The sequence below is a fragment of the Bufo bufo genome, chromosome 7 (genome assembly GCF_905171765.1).
Source record: "Bufo bufo chromosome 7, aBufBuf1.1, whole genome shotgun sequence".
Lineage (NCBI taxonomy): Eukaryota > Metazoa > Chordata > Amphibia > Anura > Bufonidae > Bufo > Bufo bufo.
In genome coordinates, this window is record NC_053395.1 from 204,087,817 (window position 1) to 204,105,685 (window position 17,869).

Genomic DNA, 17,869 nt, shown 5'->3' on the forward strand with positions numbered 1-17,869 from the left:
AATGCTCCATCACACGCGTCCAAGTACTCCACAGCGTGGCTGGCAAGAAAGGGTATAAAAGAAGAAAATCTAATGACATGGCCTCCTTGTTCACCTGATCTGAACCCCATTGAGAACCTGTGGTCCATCATCAAATGTGAGATTTACAAGGAGGGAAAACAGTACACCTCTCTGAACAGTGTCTGGGAGGCTGTGGTTGCTGCTGCACGCAATGTTGATGGTGAACAGATCAAAACACTGACAGAATCCATGGATGGCAGGCTTTTGAGTGTCCTTGCAAAGAAAGGTGGCTATATTGGTCACTGATTTTTTTTGTTTTGTTTTTGAATGTCAGAAATGTATATTTGTGAATGTTGAGATGTTATATTGGTTTCACTGGTAAAAATAAATAATTGAAATGGGTATATATTTGTTTTTTGTTAAGTTGCCTAATAATTATGCACAGTAATAGTCACCTGCACACACAGATATCCCCCTAAAATAGCTAAAACTAAAAACAAACTAAAAACTACTTCCAAAAATATTCAGCTTTGATATTAATGAGTTTTTTGGGTTCATTGAGAACATGGTTGTTGTTCAATAATAAAATTAATCCTCAAAAATACAACTTGCCTAATAATTCTGCACTCCCTGTATAGTTTTGTGAGAATAGATTCAATAAAACTTGTATTTTATACATTTAAATTTCTGCTCATTCTGGGCTTTGACGTCAAGGAGGCGGTCCTATCAGTGATTGACAGCCTGCCCTCTATACAGAGATAGCTATCAATCACTGATAGGACCGTCTTCTTGACCTCAAAGCCCAGAATGAGCAGGAATTTAAATGTATGAAATACAAATTTTATTAAATCTTTTCCCATAAAACTATATATCAATCTGCTCAGCTCTTGCTGCTCTATAAATTAGTTTCACCCGAAGTCGCGTGAGACTTCGGTGAAAAAATTCGGTATTCATTTCTGCATCTTTAAAACATTTGAAATTAGCAACCGAAGTCGGGTTTGGTACCGAGGTATCAGCCAGTGCCAAACCCGACTTCGGATTCCAAATTTGATATGTTTTTAAAGATGCAGAAATGAATACCAAATTCATTCACAGAAGTCTCACGCAACTTTGGGTGAATGGAATTTTGCGTCCATGGAGGCAATGCATGTTAACGCTGTACGGAGACAGGTCTCCCCGTACAGCATGAAAACAACGTGTTTCACGAATCAACTTCGGATCAATGATCCAAAGGTCGATTCGCTCAAGCCTAGATGCAACCATAGACCAAGATAATAAAGTGTAAACGATGGTCAATAATGTGGTGAAAAAAAACCTCACTGAGTACTTGAATATATAATTTCTGGGTAATGGTTTAGAAAAAAATCACTAAACTATATTCCTACCCTAAAACATTACTTTTAATGATTATTATCTAAAAGATATAACATATATCTACCCACATCAAGAAAAAATAGATGAACAACAAAAGTAATATAATATGAATGAATGGAAATAATTATAACAATGTGGGGCTAATACATAGACATAATAGAAATAAACCGTTACCACAAACGTTGTTACTCACGATGCTGCAGACCTCAATGATGGAATGATTGGATTCACCATATCATGCCGTGGGGGTTACTCGAATGCTACTTGTTCTCCAGTTATTACGGAGGGAGCGCAGGTATTGCTTTTAGGCATCAGGATACTATCCCTAAGTTGCTGTACTGTCCCTGCCTAAAAGCGGAGCAATCACCCCGAAAGGGGCGGCCCCACTTATTGATGGCTGTACCCTCACCTATAAATCCCTGCCTGACCAAGGGTTCCCAATGCCGGTGATACCTTATGTTTAGATCAATTGTCCATCATTGTAAAACAAGCACACAGCAACAATGACTTGTCTTTGAATCAGTCGACCATCATTGTAAATAACCTCCAGTATTTAAAAATGCTCCAACGCGTTTCCCCATATAAATGTATCATTTATATCAGAGGACCATAGTTCATCAGGGGTCCATAGTAAAAAATGCACAATGGCAAAAAAGAAAATGGGCCAATAAATGTACTGACCTTCAGCAATAGCTTGCAGCTGCTGGTTTAAATACCCAAGAGGTGGCGTCTGCCATAGTCCATTGCGCACACGCCAATCAGTGCGGGCGCGCCAACCAAAGCGCGCGCATCAGCCACTCACCAGATGTCGGGGCAGTGTCAAAATACGCTTGCGCCCATAGTCAGTTGCGTGCTACACGGCGCATGCGTCCGCCCCGACGTTCGGGAATGGATAGTGCTAGCAAGTTAAATCACATCGCACCACTGCTCATGCGCAAACCCGAATAGACTGACAAGCCTAACGTGCGCTAATACAAAACAAGCACTAATACCAAACAATAAGTGCCCAACCATAGGGTGTTCAATAGTTATATTAAGTGTTTATGGGACAACATCTTATTGTATATATTTAATATATATAATATGTACCATATAACATTATGCCCATTTAATGAAAAAGGGACTATATATGATACAGACCCACTTAGCTTTTATTGATGGATTCACACCAATAAGATAAAGGGTATTGATGAAAAAAATTTGTATAGAAATATGGGAGGGCAATCCGTAAAAAGAATCAGAAGTCTCAAGACTAATAATACCCATCCCAATTGATACAATGTCTTGATCAGATACATCATTTTTAACCAGAAGATGATGTAGTATTATACTAGTGGCCTATGTTGTGAAGTATTCTAAAGAAAAAAGGGACCTGGACTATATCCATGATCTAACATCAATAATGTGATGAACACAATTTCACTTATTCTAAAATTTCCAGGCCCCCGGCCCCTCGGCTCAGGGCTGTCAACTTCTGCACGGACAGAATCAATACCACCATTGCAGCCAATGATTGGCCTCAGCAGTGATGTGTCCCCATAAGGCACGTCACTGCTGGGTCATGTGTCACTTAGGGACATGTCACTGTTGAGGCCAGTCACTAGCTGCAAAGGTGCACGTGACCCTGTCTTTCTCTTGCCGTTAAAAATTCATGGTGATATAGACTTTATTTACCGCCCGTTCACATACCACTCAACTTCTTGGGATAGTCAAAGAGGGGAACTTGAGAAAGACCCAATTACTGGCTGAAGCGGGTCATTGCTGAAGCCAGTAACTGACTGAGCAGGGTTTACAGCCGTTTCAAGAGGGCAGCGGAGACCTGACATCATAAGAACTGCAGCGACTTGGATTAGTGTTGAGCGTATCGAAGTGGACTTTGATACGAAGTGGTGACATCATCAAGAGCCATGCAAGATTTAGCTCTGGATCTTCAATCAAGATGGCAGTAGCCGGCTCTTTGCGATCAAATGTATGAGGTAAGTATGATTTTTTATTTTAATATGAATGTCAAATGCTATGAACGCAGCATTGCACCCACTACTTACAAAGAAATTGAAGTAATTAGTAGTGTTGATCGCGAATGTTCTAATTGTGAATTTTTATCGCGAATATTGGCACTTCGAGAATATCTAGAATATGGTGCTATATCTTCGTAATCGCGAATATTCTAGATTTTTTTCATTAGTACCCATGATCCTTCACTGCTTCTTGCTTGAGATGGCTGCAATATCTTTAACTTTAGGAGTAGTGTTGATCGCAAATTTTCGTATCTCGAATTTTTATCGTGAATTTTCCGATTGACAATTTTCGCAATCAAGAAAATAATGAGTGGAGATCACGAATTCTCGAATTTGCGAATGTATGATGAATATTCACTTAAAGAGGACCTTTCACCAGAATAAAACATCTAAACTAACTATACAGACGTGTAGAGCGGCACCCAGGGATCCCCCTGCACTTACTGTTATCCCCGGGCGCCGCTCCGTTCTCCGGTTATAGCCTCCGGTATCTTCATAGTTAGGCTCCACCCAGGGGAACCTGCCGGCGTCTCTTTCTCCCATACTGTAGTGCTGGCCAATCGCAGCGTTCAGCTCATAGAGGAAAAAAAAACTCTCAGGCTATGAGCTGAGCGCTGCGATTGGCCAGCGCTACAGCATAGGAGATAGACGCCGTCAGGTTCCCCTGGGTGGAGCCTAACTATGAAGATACCGGAGGCTATACCAGGCGAACGGAGCGGCGCCCGGGGATACCAGTAAGTGCAGGGAGATCCCTGGGCGCCGCTCTACACGTCTGTATAGTCAGTTTAGATGTTTTATTCTGGTGAAAGGTCCTCTTTAAATATTTGCGAAATATCACAAATTCAAATATTGCCCTCATCACTGGTAATTAGTCACAAAGCGATTTTTTTGTAAAATTCAGCGAAGCAGCCAAATCTAATTTTCCAATACTTCACTTATCTCTGTTTTTTTTTGTTGCTATAGCCCTTTAAATATTAGTATATAAATCCTCTGATTATACATATTTTGAGGTCCAAATTGCACCTGAAGTCTAATATACAGGTAGAAATCATACAATTAGTTTAGTAAGGAGCAATTTAGTAAATGTATTAATGCCCATTTTTTTCCAAGGTCAAAAGGAGGGACATTTAAAGGGGCAAAGAGGGACCTGGGTCAAAAAGAGGGACTGTCCCTTCAAAAGAGGGACACTTGGGAGGCATGCATTCCCCATGAAGCTGTTGAATTATTGACATGACTTCCCTTAGGCTAAATGCACACGAACTTTGTTTGTTTCCGTGTCCGTTCCGTTTTTTTTGAGTATAGGATGCGGACCTATTCATTTCAATTGGTCCGCAAAAAACTGCGGACAGCACACCGTGTGCCCCCTGCATCAGTATGTCCATTTCGTAGCCCCGAAAAAAAATTAGAACATGTCCTATTCTTGTCCGTTTTAGGCATTGTTACAAAAAAAACAGATGGCATCCGTTTTTCTTGTTTTTGCGGATCGGCAATTTGCGGACCGCAAAACACATACAGTCGTGTGCATGTGGCCTTAGGCTCAGGTTTTCTTAGGCAGTGCAAGGTCTCTTGTGAGCTTAGGAGCTAGCAAGGACAGACTCTCCATCTGTGTGTTCTTGACAGTGCTGAGAGCGAAGGACAGCAATAAGAGTGCTCGGAGTGCAGTAAGTGAGCGCTTTTGATGAGTGACAACCACATCGGGAGCCGTAATGGTCGCCTCAGAGGAACTTTATGTCAATATAGAAAAACTCATATAACAAAACCAGTCCAAAGAAGTATCACGTAACACATCAGACACATAGAAGACACATTTCTATCAGCAGGCATCGGGTACGTTTTCTTCTGTAGAGGGACTGCTGACAGGGTTCAGCTAAAAAGGCCTTTATCTCAGTATCATCGATACAAAAGAAATCAGATTTGTTCTTTTGTGCATGAAAAGATTAACTGATGGAGCTGGAACTCAGAAAGTCACATATGTTTCATCGTCGTTCACATCAAAACATTTATTTGGAGTTGGGCGCTGGAATCTGCTACAAGTGGGATTTCACTACTAATTTAAATAGATTAACATAGGCATTAATCTTCACCAATAAAGCAAAATATAGAAATATTTTGCCCCAAAAAGGACTATCCTGGCTTATATGAGAATAGAATAATCAATTTTTTTTCCTGAAAGAGCGTCACCGATGCTCTTGAGATTTGTCTAGTATTGCAGCCTTGCCTCATTAAAAGGGGTTGTGCCACAAAAAATATTATACATTTTTCAATCTTAAATTACTTTTGTAATTGTGCCATAAATTTACCTGTCCAAGCTACAGTGGAGCGATCCTGAGCCTCGACATGGCCGTGTCGGGAGAGATGTGCTGCTGAGTCACGCCCACTGGTAACACAACAGCATCCTTAGGAACAGGATGCAATGCTCTGTTTCTCCCTGCAGCGGGCGTGTGCTGGGGGAGATTAGCAGCGGAATGATTGCTCAGCTGTTCTATTCCTATGTGCTAGTGTTTCTGACTAATGGAGCGCCGAGTCAAGGACCTATCAGGGTCAGTTCCAGGGACTCAGTGCTCTCCCTTCCTGGCCAAACACCAGTGCCAGTGATAGTCTTGTTTTGGCTCACTAGCTAAGTTCCTGGTTCTTGTTCCTGTGCTGATTTGGATTGCTTGTGGTTTTGACCTCGGCTCGTCCTTGGACCACTCTCTGTTTCTCGTGATTTGTACTGTGCATCCCGTCTGGTTCTCACCTTGGTTCGTCTTTTGACCACTCTCTGTCTCTCGTGATTTGTACTGTGCATCCCGTCTGGTTCTCACCTTGGTTCGTCTTTTGACCACTCTCTGTCTCTCGTGATTTGTACTGTGCATCCCGTCTGGTTCTCACCTTGGTTCGTCTTTTGACCACTCTCTGTCTCTCGTGATTTGTACTGTGCATCCCGTCTGGTTCTCACCTCGGTTCGTATTTTGACCACTCTCTGTCTCTCATTTTTGTACCTTGTTGTCCTCCTGGTTCTGACTCATTTACGTACATCTTTGTGTCATTTGTCTCTAGGTGTTTGTCGGTCTCTGCACCTTAGTAGCGTAGGGACTGTTGACCAGCTTTGATCTTGCTACCTAGAGCTTGAACTGCAAGTAGGTAGAGAAAACGGGCTAGATTCTAGGTTAGGGATCACTGCCCATGTCCATCCCTACCTACAGGTGTTACAAATTGGATACAATTTAAAATTTTGCATAGCCACTGAGCTATTCAATAAAATGTATGTGTATAGCGCCACCTGCTGTCTGCACATTTCCTTATTTCTTGTCCACCTCACTGAGGTAGTCACACAAGGTCAGTTTAAATTTTTAACTGTCACCAGATGTATCTGAAACCCCCCACCGTGCGGTGTCCAAGGGTAAAAGGGGATCAGCCTGGCCAAAAGGAGTGATAAGGGAGCAGGTCACCTCCTACCGCGTCCCTAATCCTCTCCCTGACTCCTCACCATATGAGCGGACCCCGGTGGTGGGACGGCTCATACACTGGATACCTAATATCCTGAGTCGCCCTGGAAATCCCTCACTTAGGAGCAGGGGAGAGACGACCTGTTCATCCACAACACGGAGGAACAGGAGTCTCTAACTAAGGCCAGGCTGCAAGGAGGGGAAACACATACAGCTAAAGGAGATGGCAGGTAAGTGAAACCTGTAACACACTTACCTGCCACAGACACACTGACTGGAACCCGTGCACAAGTGCTAGTGTTCACACCAACATTAAAGGACACAGCACACACCACGAACCACACAGGAACCCAGGACACCATAGCTGCAATAACTTGAGACAGGGAAATGTCTAGTAAACATGACACCAAACACAACCAGACATGTAACATCAAACTAGACATTCAAACACCCTGCACATAACCCACTCCATACAAATAGGGACAGGAAGGGAAGGAGACACCGGGATGACATAAAACATCTATGACCACAAGGGTGGCCCTCACTGGACAGATTGAACAAGCCAGGAACCGTGAACCACCAGCATACACCAAGGCTGGAGGAACCCCAAGCTTCAGGCATCCAGCAGAGGCTAAATAGCCCAAGCAGCCACACACACACACACATAAACCCAGTGTTCACAAAACACTAGGAAGGGAGTTAACCCTTCCAACACCAGACAAGGGACGGAAGCCACTTAAAGGGGAAGTGCACACACAAGTATACCAATCCACATGTTACCACCGGCAACAGCATGCGTGGCAACCATGTCCCGGCAATCACCAAAAAGGCCGAGACCCTGCCACCGTATGCTCTCACAGCAACACGTTGCCGCGGGCAACCGCAAGTGTGGCAACAGTGTCACAGCATACACTGGTGTATTACACAGCATACACTGGTGTATTACAACTGGTGTACATAGCGTGAATGGGGAAGAAGTTGCAGATTCGGCCGCAAATCCTCTTTGCGACCGAATTGGCAACAGATGTACGCCAAAAATCTTTATCTTTGTCTAATCTTTGTCTTTATAGTAAAATCATTATATATGTTGCCCAGGATTAGAAAAATATGGCTCCATTCTGCAGGTTGTGTGTGGCATTGCATCTCAGTCACATTCACTTCAGTGAAGGCGAGCTGTAATACCTGTGACAACTTGTAGACAGGTGTAATGCTGTTTTTTTTTAGAAGAAAGCAGCCATGTTTTCCTAAACCTGGTTAACCCCTTTAATCCTTGCTCTCAGACCTACTGGTCTATTCCTAGTTTGATCTTGCAGTCACTAAGTCTCATTAATTGCTATCATGGCTGCTTATGGCCCACCATAAGGGTCCTCCAAAGGGTTTATACCTTGATACAACAATAGGCCCCAGAGCTCAAGAAATGTCCCCACTTGGAATTGCCCTTGGAGCCAAACACTCATCGGTAGGGTCTGTTTCTTCGAAAGTGGACATCCCCCAGAATAACCCCCACAAGTAAACCTTGAATCCTAGTACACACTGCATCTATCAATATGGCTGTGGGCATAGAGGACATGCAAGAAGGAAGGGCAGAGGAGAGTGGGTACCTATTCTGACCAATGAATCTGAAAGAGGAATTGCCATCTGGGCATTTATGGCACATCCACTGGATATGCCATAAATGTCTGATAGGTGTGGGTTTCACCTCTCGTGAACAGGGTCTTTGTCACGTGCCGGAGGCCCAAGGCAGACCTCCAGGACATCATGCAAACAGGCCACAGGCAAAACAGTCCAAGGACCAACAGAGAACTTTATTACATATGTAATAAAAGAACATGACAGTACATATGCAGGTCAGGCAATAGTGGTAGAATTACCACAGAACCAAGTGCACCGGCAGACCAGAGGCAAAACCCAGAGGGCGGAGAGCCCGTGAGCCCCGTTCTTCACAGAGCCCCTGGTGGTGGGGATGAACTGGGCTGAGGGCTCACTGGTCGCACCTCCAGGAAGGTCCTGGTACGCTTGGCACTTACTTTCAGAGAACCACACTGGTGAAATCACCAGCGGAACAGACAACAACAGAGCTGGAACCCATACAAACACAGGACATGGATCAGACAAGAAGACAAATGGGAACCAGCACAGAAGCAGGTGCCTGGACCCCAAGCAGAATGGAAGCATGGTGGTCTCAGGCAAAGCTGCACACAGACTAGAGATCCTTCCTCTTGAGAACCCAGGGACACTCTAACGAAGGCAGGACAAACACAGGAACAGAAGCAGTAAGGCACTGCAGGACAGACAAGGATCAGAAGCAGTTTAGAAATGCCAGGCTATCAGACGCAATTAGAGCACTGCTAGGCTAAACATGGACAGAGTAGATCAAGGCACAGAACAGGTACAGAAGATCAGACAAGGCATGGACAAAGATAACAACATCAACATCATCACAGGACAGATACAGAGAACAGACAAAGCAACAACAATGCATTACCAGGTGACACCACAAACAAGAGCGGATGACAAAAAAAACCTGGGTCAGCAGAAAGAGGCTATACCCAGTAAGGCACAGGACAGACAGACCCACTGGGTGAGCAGCAAGGTGCTAGACCCAGCAAGACACAAGAGACTGACCACAAGCCCCACAGCTCACAGATAGATATAACTGCCTAACGAGGGCACCTGATAAGCCACACCCAGAAACAGGTCAGGAGACGTAAACCCCATCAGAACAGGAGTACCAGAACCACAGAACACACAGGCTGCAGTACAGGACGTTGCCCCTGGCAACCAGCATACACGGAGTCCACCGCAGCCAGTACGCCAGAGCACAAACAACCAGTGTCACCGTGACAAACAGAAAAGCATCCATATTCAGACCATGTTCACACACAAAGCACGCATCGCAGAGCCAGCATACATAGGAACACCCACAGCCAGTACAGGAAGCGCATGCAGCCAGCCTGCACGGCACCAGAGACAGCAAGCCACAAACACAGGCCACAGTTCACACACTACACCGCAGCCAGCACGCAGTCCCAAGCAATCAGCATACACAGCTTTCGGCCTGCAGCAAGTACGCAACAGAGCATGCAGCCAGCCTACATGCACCGTGACAATCTTGTCTCATGCTGCCGTGAATGGGAATGTGGCCACATATGCACAGCTTTCTCCATTCACTTCTATAGGAGCTCCAAAAATAGCAGACCACGCTTACCATAAATGATCAAATAGGAATACCCTTTTAAATTATAGCAGTTAGACTTTTCATTACATTGTTCCTCTTTCTTTACTCAGAAGAGAACATTTGACTAAACATCTAGTAAAGAGGCTTGCTTACAAGGAGTCTGTCAGCAGTTTTGACCATGCTAAACTACTGACAGCACTAGTTAATTGCCGGAGTGATCTGTACAAACATACTTTTTGTGAAGCCTTTATCATCCAGAGTAGTGGGCATATGAAGTTTTATTCTGCCAGATTCTGCTCCTGCAAGTGCCCAGGGTGGGGCTTCACTGTAAAGAGCATCGAGCTGCTTCACAACCCCTCCTCACTGCTCTGAGTGACAGTTAGAGCATCCAACCAGCAGACCACTACAGTCACCACCCAGTGCAGATGGAGGGGCTGTGGATCAGCTCAATGTGAGAACAGAGAACATTTCACAGTGAAGCCCTTCCCTGGGCACTTGCTGGAGCAGAACCTGGCAGAATAAAACTTCATATTCACACTACTCCTAATGAGAAAAGCTGCACAAAAGGGATTTTTGTACTGCTCTTCCCAGCACCTACCTAGTTCTGTCAGCAGTTTAGCATGGTCAAAACTGCTGACAGATTGCCTTTAATCCAAGAATCGAGAACTGGGCTTACTGCAGTACCACTTGTTTCCATTAGGTAGTAGTATAGTGTATTACACCATGAAATTAAATAAAGCGTTTTTTCCATCTTACAAATGGATGGCCTATGGCTGGGATATGCCATCACTATAGGACTGCGGGGATCAAACCTCTTGAACACCCACAGATCCTGAGAAAAAAAGGACTACAAGGCTGGTTTAGCGCTGTGCCTCCTTCTTAGTTTGTCCTACACATCTGCACTCCTGGACACCCAGCTTGCATCACAGATCAATCATGGAAACTAATGAAGGGGCTGAAGAACTAAACAAGAACTGCAGCTTCTTCATTGTCAAGATTGTTGAGGGTCCCAGAGGTCAGACCCCCATGGATCTCAAAGTGATAGCATATTTTTCACCATCACTTTACAAAATGGGAGCACCCCTTTAATTCCATGGTGGTATCTATGCCTTTGTTCTCCATTCCATATGTTAAAAAGGCAGTAAGATTTTGGAACTCCACTGTATAGAAATTATCTTCTTAGATTTCTTTGATGAAGTGTCTTTAGCTGCCTAACATAAATAAGCATTTGTCATTTCATATCTCTTCATTTTGCAAATGGCAATTTATTCCTCTGATTCCCTAAAGACATTTATCTTAGACTTGCAGCGTAATCACTTCCATCTTCAGTGTATTAGTTCAGTATATGGTATATTGCATTGGACCAAAATAAATCACATATTACAAATGTCACCACATAATTCATTCTCGTTCCAGAGAAGTAAACCAGTGATACCTTGCAAAGTGAGTGTCATTGTACTAAGAAAGATGCAATTGGCCCTGGTCTGCTCTTGTTAGCTGATTTGCAAACAACATAATAATGCATTAATTAAAAGGATTTTTCCCGGGCAATCTGCTAAAGTCAATGGTCAGGCTAAAAAATATGTCTGAATACCGTATTTCGATATTCAAGCATACACGATCAGCGGCGAACATAATCATGTGCTGAATGGGACCAAATTTTGCAGGGGAAAGTTGCAGTCACCTGATTGCTCCTTCTGCAGTGGCCACTGCAGGTGAAATGTAGTATTGCATGGTGGCCTGTCAGAAGAATGACCGTTCATGTAACTAAACTTTGCCAAAGTTGAGAGTGGCTTCTCTCCATTCAGACTCATATAGGGAGCTATTGAGTGATGATGAACCCCACTCTATGATGTTCATATTTCCTAATAGAGAATAGAGACAAGGGCTGTCCTGGTTGGACTACCCCTTAAATTATGCTGACAGTATGTTGTCAAACTTATTATTGAGTAGTTCAAGCACTAAACCAGACAACTTAAAGTAAGGAGTTATGTGCAGTACTTGGTAATATATCAGACCCCTGTGGAATGGATCTATAATATGGCACCCATAAACTGCTAATGCTGTACCTCCATATGCCTCCAAATTATACCCAGAGATGTTTTATCTTGGATTCCTTATCAATTAACTCTAAAACATTGTAGCATGTTATATTAAGGAGGTACTTTCCATCAGAAGCATTGCTTTATGGTAGAGTATGATGCCAAAAGGAAGCGCACATGAACTGCCAATGGGTCAGTTTGGTAATATGTACCCAAGGGGCCATACAGGATCCATGGACCCTTAGTGTAGTAATCGTGGCTGATGAGTCTTCTTGTGGTTAAATGGATCGTTTCTTTCAGTTGCTTACATCATCTAACCAGATTAACAGGTTCAATACAAACCGTGGAGAGGTTTGGAAATGTAGTCGCCCAACAGGGGAAACCTCTATTGCTAAGAACGGACCTGAGCATATTCCAAAGATTCCACCATGAACATTTACAGAGAGAAACCAGAGATCCCCTCTAAACAACATAGATTAGAACATGATGTGTAGAATTACTTGAAGAGATTATCGGGTTATACAAGACCTTAATGAGGGTCTGCTTTACTCCAAAAACAGTGCCACTCTTTTCCATTCGCTGTGCCTGGCATTGCATCACTTTTATGGCTGAGCTCCAATATGAATTACAACCCATGGGCTAGAGGTGCTCTGTCTCATGCCCATATCAAACGGTATATTTCTTAAGCAGGGTAATATTATTTATTAGGGTTCAAAAATAATAAGGTTTATTGCCAAGAGGTCAAGAACCTCTAAAACTTCTATGTCTTCTGCCTCTTCAGATCCTTACGAACAAATTCTTCATCCATTGCTTTCTTGCCTGGAGTTCCAATTTCCAAAATCAATTAATTAAAACCTATACTTCCTTCCCCAAACTTTATAATCCCAGAAAAAAATCCCCTTTAAAGATCCATATTCTACAACAAACTACAAGAAGTAACCTAAGATACCTCCTAGCAACCACAACATAGAAACTCAATCCAGAACTATCATTTGAAACTTGCCTAAAGGACAAGCAACTTTTATAGTTTTAGCACAACCCTTCTTTACAACAGGTGCACTAACTGGTTGGACCTCCAACTATGGCTCCACCACCTGTTCTTTGGACCTTTGACTGTCATGGCGGACATTGGCCTGTGTTGGAACCACAAAGGATGTTTCAGTGATGACTCATGTCCAAGAATGAAGGCCATGGGATGACAATACTCAAGCAGAACTCTGGTTTCTTGACACATGTTGCTCAGTTGACCAACATGACACCCCCCCCCAAAAAAAAATATCAAAGCAAATCAACAAATATCTCATTACATGGAAAGCATCTCAATGTTCTTTGACTTCCAATGCATGCATTACTTATTTATGACCGGCTGAAACTTTTTCAGCCCGAAGTTCACTAATCTAGTCACCTCCCCAACCCTCCAAGGTATCTTGCTGCCGACATTCTGCATTATGTACAAATCAAGGGCTTTCTGCAAAGTCACCTGAAGCTCCTAGCACAGTGTTGGTGGCTTACAGCATGCTTTCTTACACAAAGTGACCATGCAGTGATAGAGTTCAGTCTTACCCCTCAGTGCAGGCAGTAGAGATCTGTCCTTTCTGTCGTCGCATTTGTTACATTCACTGAAGTAGAGGAGTAAAAAGACATCCACAAGCACCCACACCAACGACGTGGCCAGGACCACTTTGCAATAGATAAATCTTCTCATGTCCTTAATAGGGTTCTACTTGTCACACTATATGAGAACGAACCACTGCTGAAACCGGTCCAAACCTCCCAGATATAATCCAGCATGAAAGCACGGAAAAGGACATCCCAGCGTAATTAAAAGCAGAAAGACGACTGATGAACTTTTAAGGCTAATTTATGGCCTCGGGATTGAGATGGATGCTAATTGAAGTGCATTTGTCACGGCTGATGGATCCTGCCTGGGCACCTTGATAGGCGATTTGCCTGCAGCAGCTAGAGGTGACAAGATGCAGAAAAGGAGAACTGTATGGAATTGCTGATTCTGTGTTGCCAGGTTACTTGAGAGACGAGGGGGGCTTTTATGTTTTTTTTTTTTTCCTTTCCTATAGCTTTCACTTGCTCGGCCCCTTTTTTTCCAATCCCGGCTTGTCTTTCTGTGAAATTAGCATCTCCTCTGCATGCATCCGTGCAAATACATACAGCCAAGAGGAATGTAAAACACAACCTCCTTACATGACTGATTCTTCGCCAAGGAATCCTTGAGATATGAACCGGGATTCAGAATGTAACCGGGCGCCTGATTGGCCGGGGTTCTCTCGGCCCCTGATTGGGTTGCAAAATATTCCCATTTTGGAAGCGCAGGCGACAATTTAGTTTATTACTGCAGTTTGGGAAGCAGAAGGTTAAACAGAGGGAGCTTAGAATAATGCCGAGCGCTTTGTATGTCTGCAGATCAGCTGCACATCGAGGTCACAAAAGGCTGCAAAAGACAAGGCAGCTGTGTAATAGACTAGACATAATAGAGGCGAGATAGAGAGGATGGGCTGAGGAGCAGCGGAGAACGGCGGTACTGCATTTCATATCCTGGACCTAAGGCTCCTGCCATCGACGTTACATTTTGTTGAATAGATGTTGCATTTATTATGAGGGTATTTTCTATTTTTTGCATTCAATTTTGCAGTCAATCCGCAACACAGACGCGAGCAGCGATTATATATCTATGTCTCTATATTATCCCTGTGCAAATTGTAGAGGACATTTCTAATCTGCTTCCAGATTAGAAAGGACAAGTTATGACCGTATAGACACAATGTAAAATTGAATGTGGATAAATACTGTAATAAATGGAAAAGGCTACAATAATAATAATATTTATTTATATAGCGCCCATATATTCCACAGCGCTTTACAATCAAAGGGTTCGTGTACAAACAGAGTCATGAATAACATTTGCAACAATAGGGTATTCAATCCCTGGAATTACAAATATTCTGTAGTGTGTAGGTCACGAGGAACCAGATACAAAGATCTGAAAGCTATCATATTCATCAAAATGCAAAAAATGCGCAGTCCTATAGCGCCCGACGCACAGAGATTCAGTTACTTTGTCAATGGATAAGTGGTAATTGTCATTCGGTAGGGGTTAACTCTGCTCTGACTGACGGGAAATCCAATTACAAGCTGTTTACAGCACAAGAAGGTCCTTTAACCCTTTCTTGACTGCAGCATACCGGTTACTATGCTAGCAGCAAAAAGATGACATTAATCTCCTATCTAAGCTATCGCCCATGCATTGGCCTCCGGTTTTTAGAGCTGCAGATTGTCAGGGCACGCTGGGAGTTGTAGTTTCATGACAGCTGGGGAAGCGAAAGTTCTAAACCACTGCAGCGGTATCTGTAGGTTAGTAGGAGACACAGCTGCAGATGCATATCTTTGGTGGATTGCTATGGAAACCCTTCCCATCACTATGAAGTCATGGAATTCCCTGTGTCAAGAGTAGGTCTAGGAAGACGAAACAAAAAGACGTATTAGGCCCCTTTCACACGAGCGAGTTTTCCGCGCGGGTGGAATGCGTGACGTGAACGCATAGCACCCGCACTGAATCCTGACCCATTCATTTCAATGGGTCTGTGGACATGAGCGTTTATTTTTTTTCACGCATCGGTTCTGCGTTCCGTGAAAAACGCAACATGTTATATATTCTGCGTTTTTTTTTCACGCAGCCCCGGCTCCATAGAAGTGAATGGGGCTTCAGTGAAAAACGCATTGCATCCGGAAGCAAGTGCGGCTGCGATGCATTTTTCACTGATAGATGTTGTATCACGCGCGTGAAAAACGCATCAAAACGCATTGCAGCCTCGTGGAAAAAACTGAACAACTGAACGCAATCGCAGGCAAAACTGACTGAACTTGCTTGCAAAATGGTACGAGTTTCCATGAATGCATCCAGACCTAATCCGTCACGCTTGTGTGAAAGGGGCCTAAACCTTCAAAATGCAACCGTGATGGGGTGTAGAGTGCATGATATGGCGCTATCGCTTGAGAGCCTTGAAAGGGTTAACCTGCAACAGCAATTTTGTAGCAAAGAGAAGGAAGGAATACAGATGAGAAGATTCCTTACCTCCAATGAGAACGCCGGATCCTTAGGCCCCTTTCACACGGGCGAGTATTCCGCGCGGATGCGATGCGTGAGGTGAACGCATTGCACCCGCACTGAATCCTGACCCATTCATTTCTATGGGGCTGTGCACACGAGCGGTGATTTTCACACATCACTTGTGCGTTGCGTGAAAATCGCAGCATGCTCCTCTTTGTGCGTTTTTCACGTAACGCAGGCCCCATAGAAATGAATGGGGTTGCGTGAAAATCGCAAGCATTCGCAAGCAAATGCGGATGCGGTGCGATTTTCACGCACGGTTGCTAGGAGACGATCGGGATGGGGACCCGATCATTATTATTTTCCCTTATAACATGGTTATAAGGGAAAATAATAGCATTCTGAATACAGAATGCAAAGTAAAATAGCGCTGGAGGGGTTAAATTTTTTAAAAAAATTATTAAACTCACCTTAATCCACTTGATCGCTCAGCCCGGCTTCTCTTCTGTCTTCTTCTTTGCTGTGTGCAGGAAAAGGACCTGTGGTGACTTCACTCCGGTCATCACATGATCCATCACATGATCTTTTACCATGGTGATGGATCATGTGATGGACCATGTGATGACCAGAGTGAAGTCACCACAGGTCCTTTTCCTGCACACAGCAAAGAAGGAGACAGAAGAGATGCCGGCTGCGCGAGCAAGTGGACTAAGGTGAGTAAATTATTTTTAATTTTTTTTTAACCCCTCCAGCGCTATTTTACTATGCATTCTGTATTCAGAATGCTATTATTTTCCCTTATAACCATGTTAAAAGGGAAAATAATACAATCTACAGAACACCTAACCCAAGCCCGAACTCCTGTGAAGAAGTTCGGGTTTGGGTACCAAACATGCGCGATTTTTCGCATTACAATGTTTTGCACTTGCGCAGAAAAATCGCGCATGTTCCCGCAACGCCCGTGTGAAAAAGGCCTTAGGGGGTTCCAGCTCAGGACCTGAGTTGATCATCAGCAGGTCTTCATTTACCGAAATGGTCATCCAGAAGGGACAACCTTTATAAGGAAGGTTGGAGGCTATGCTAACTTTATGCAATATCACATTGCAGAAAATAATTTGTGAAAAATTGCGATTTTCTGCTGCTTGGCAAAAGAGTTTTTTGAAGGCGAAAAATGAAAATCCTAATAAAAGATAGTGACTACTGCACCATATTAACTGGGGTTTATATAAGAACCTATGGGATAGGGAAAAAAAAGCATATGATTTGCAATCACAATATAGTGATCACATGTGATGCAGCCCCATATGGATACTTTAGGCACCGTCTAAAGTGATTGCATTAGTGTGATAATTAAGATTAAAGGGGTCCTCTCACTTTAGCAAATGGCATTAATCACGTAGACAAACTGAATACAAGTCACTTACTAATGTATTGTGATTGTCCAAATTGCCTCCTCAGCTGGCTGGATTCATTTTTTCATTGTATTAGGGGGGTACTATCTCTAGAGCACTTTGAGCGATGTGCGGTGACTTATAGGCCATACATGTAAGGCAGCTATCCTATAAGTCAATGTTCGACTTCAATGGTGCTGTCTCCATAAAGAGACATAGAACCCCCCCCTTCCCCCAAATCCTGACTTAGGCCTCTCACCCAGTTAAGCCAGTACTCTCTGCTATGCAATGATGAGCCCGAAACAGCTGTCTGCAGATGAGATGCTGGCTTATTTATTATCCAAGTCATGTCTCAAGGCCTATTTAAAGGGTCAA

At 43.6% G+C, this 17,869-nt stretch overlaps 1 protein-coding gene across 1 annotated transcript in view; it reads right to left on the reverse strand.

Annotated features, from left to right (window-relative positions):
• Positions 1–14,225, reverse strand: part of GALNT13 (polypeptide N-acetylgalactosaminyltransferase 13) — a 397,996-nt gene extending 383,771 nt beyond the window's left edge. Inside the window, exon 1 of the mRNA XM_040441045.1 lies at positions 13,604–14,225. Coding sequence (XP_040296979.1) covers positions 13,604–13,745 — 142 coding nt within the window. The 5' untranslated portion in view covers positions 13,746–14,225. The remainder of the gene's footprint in view (positions 1–13,603) is intronic.
• Between the last annotated feature and the right edge of the window lie 3,644 nt (positions 14,226–17,869).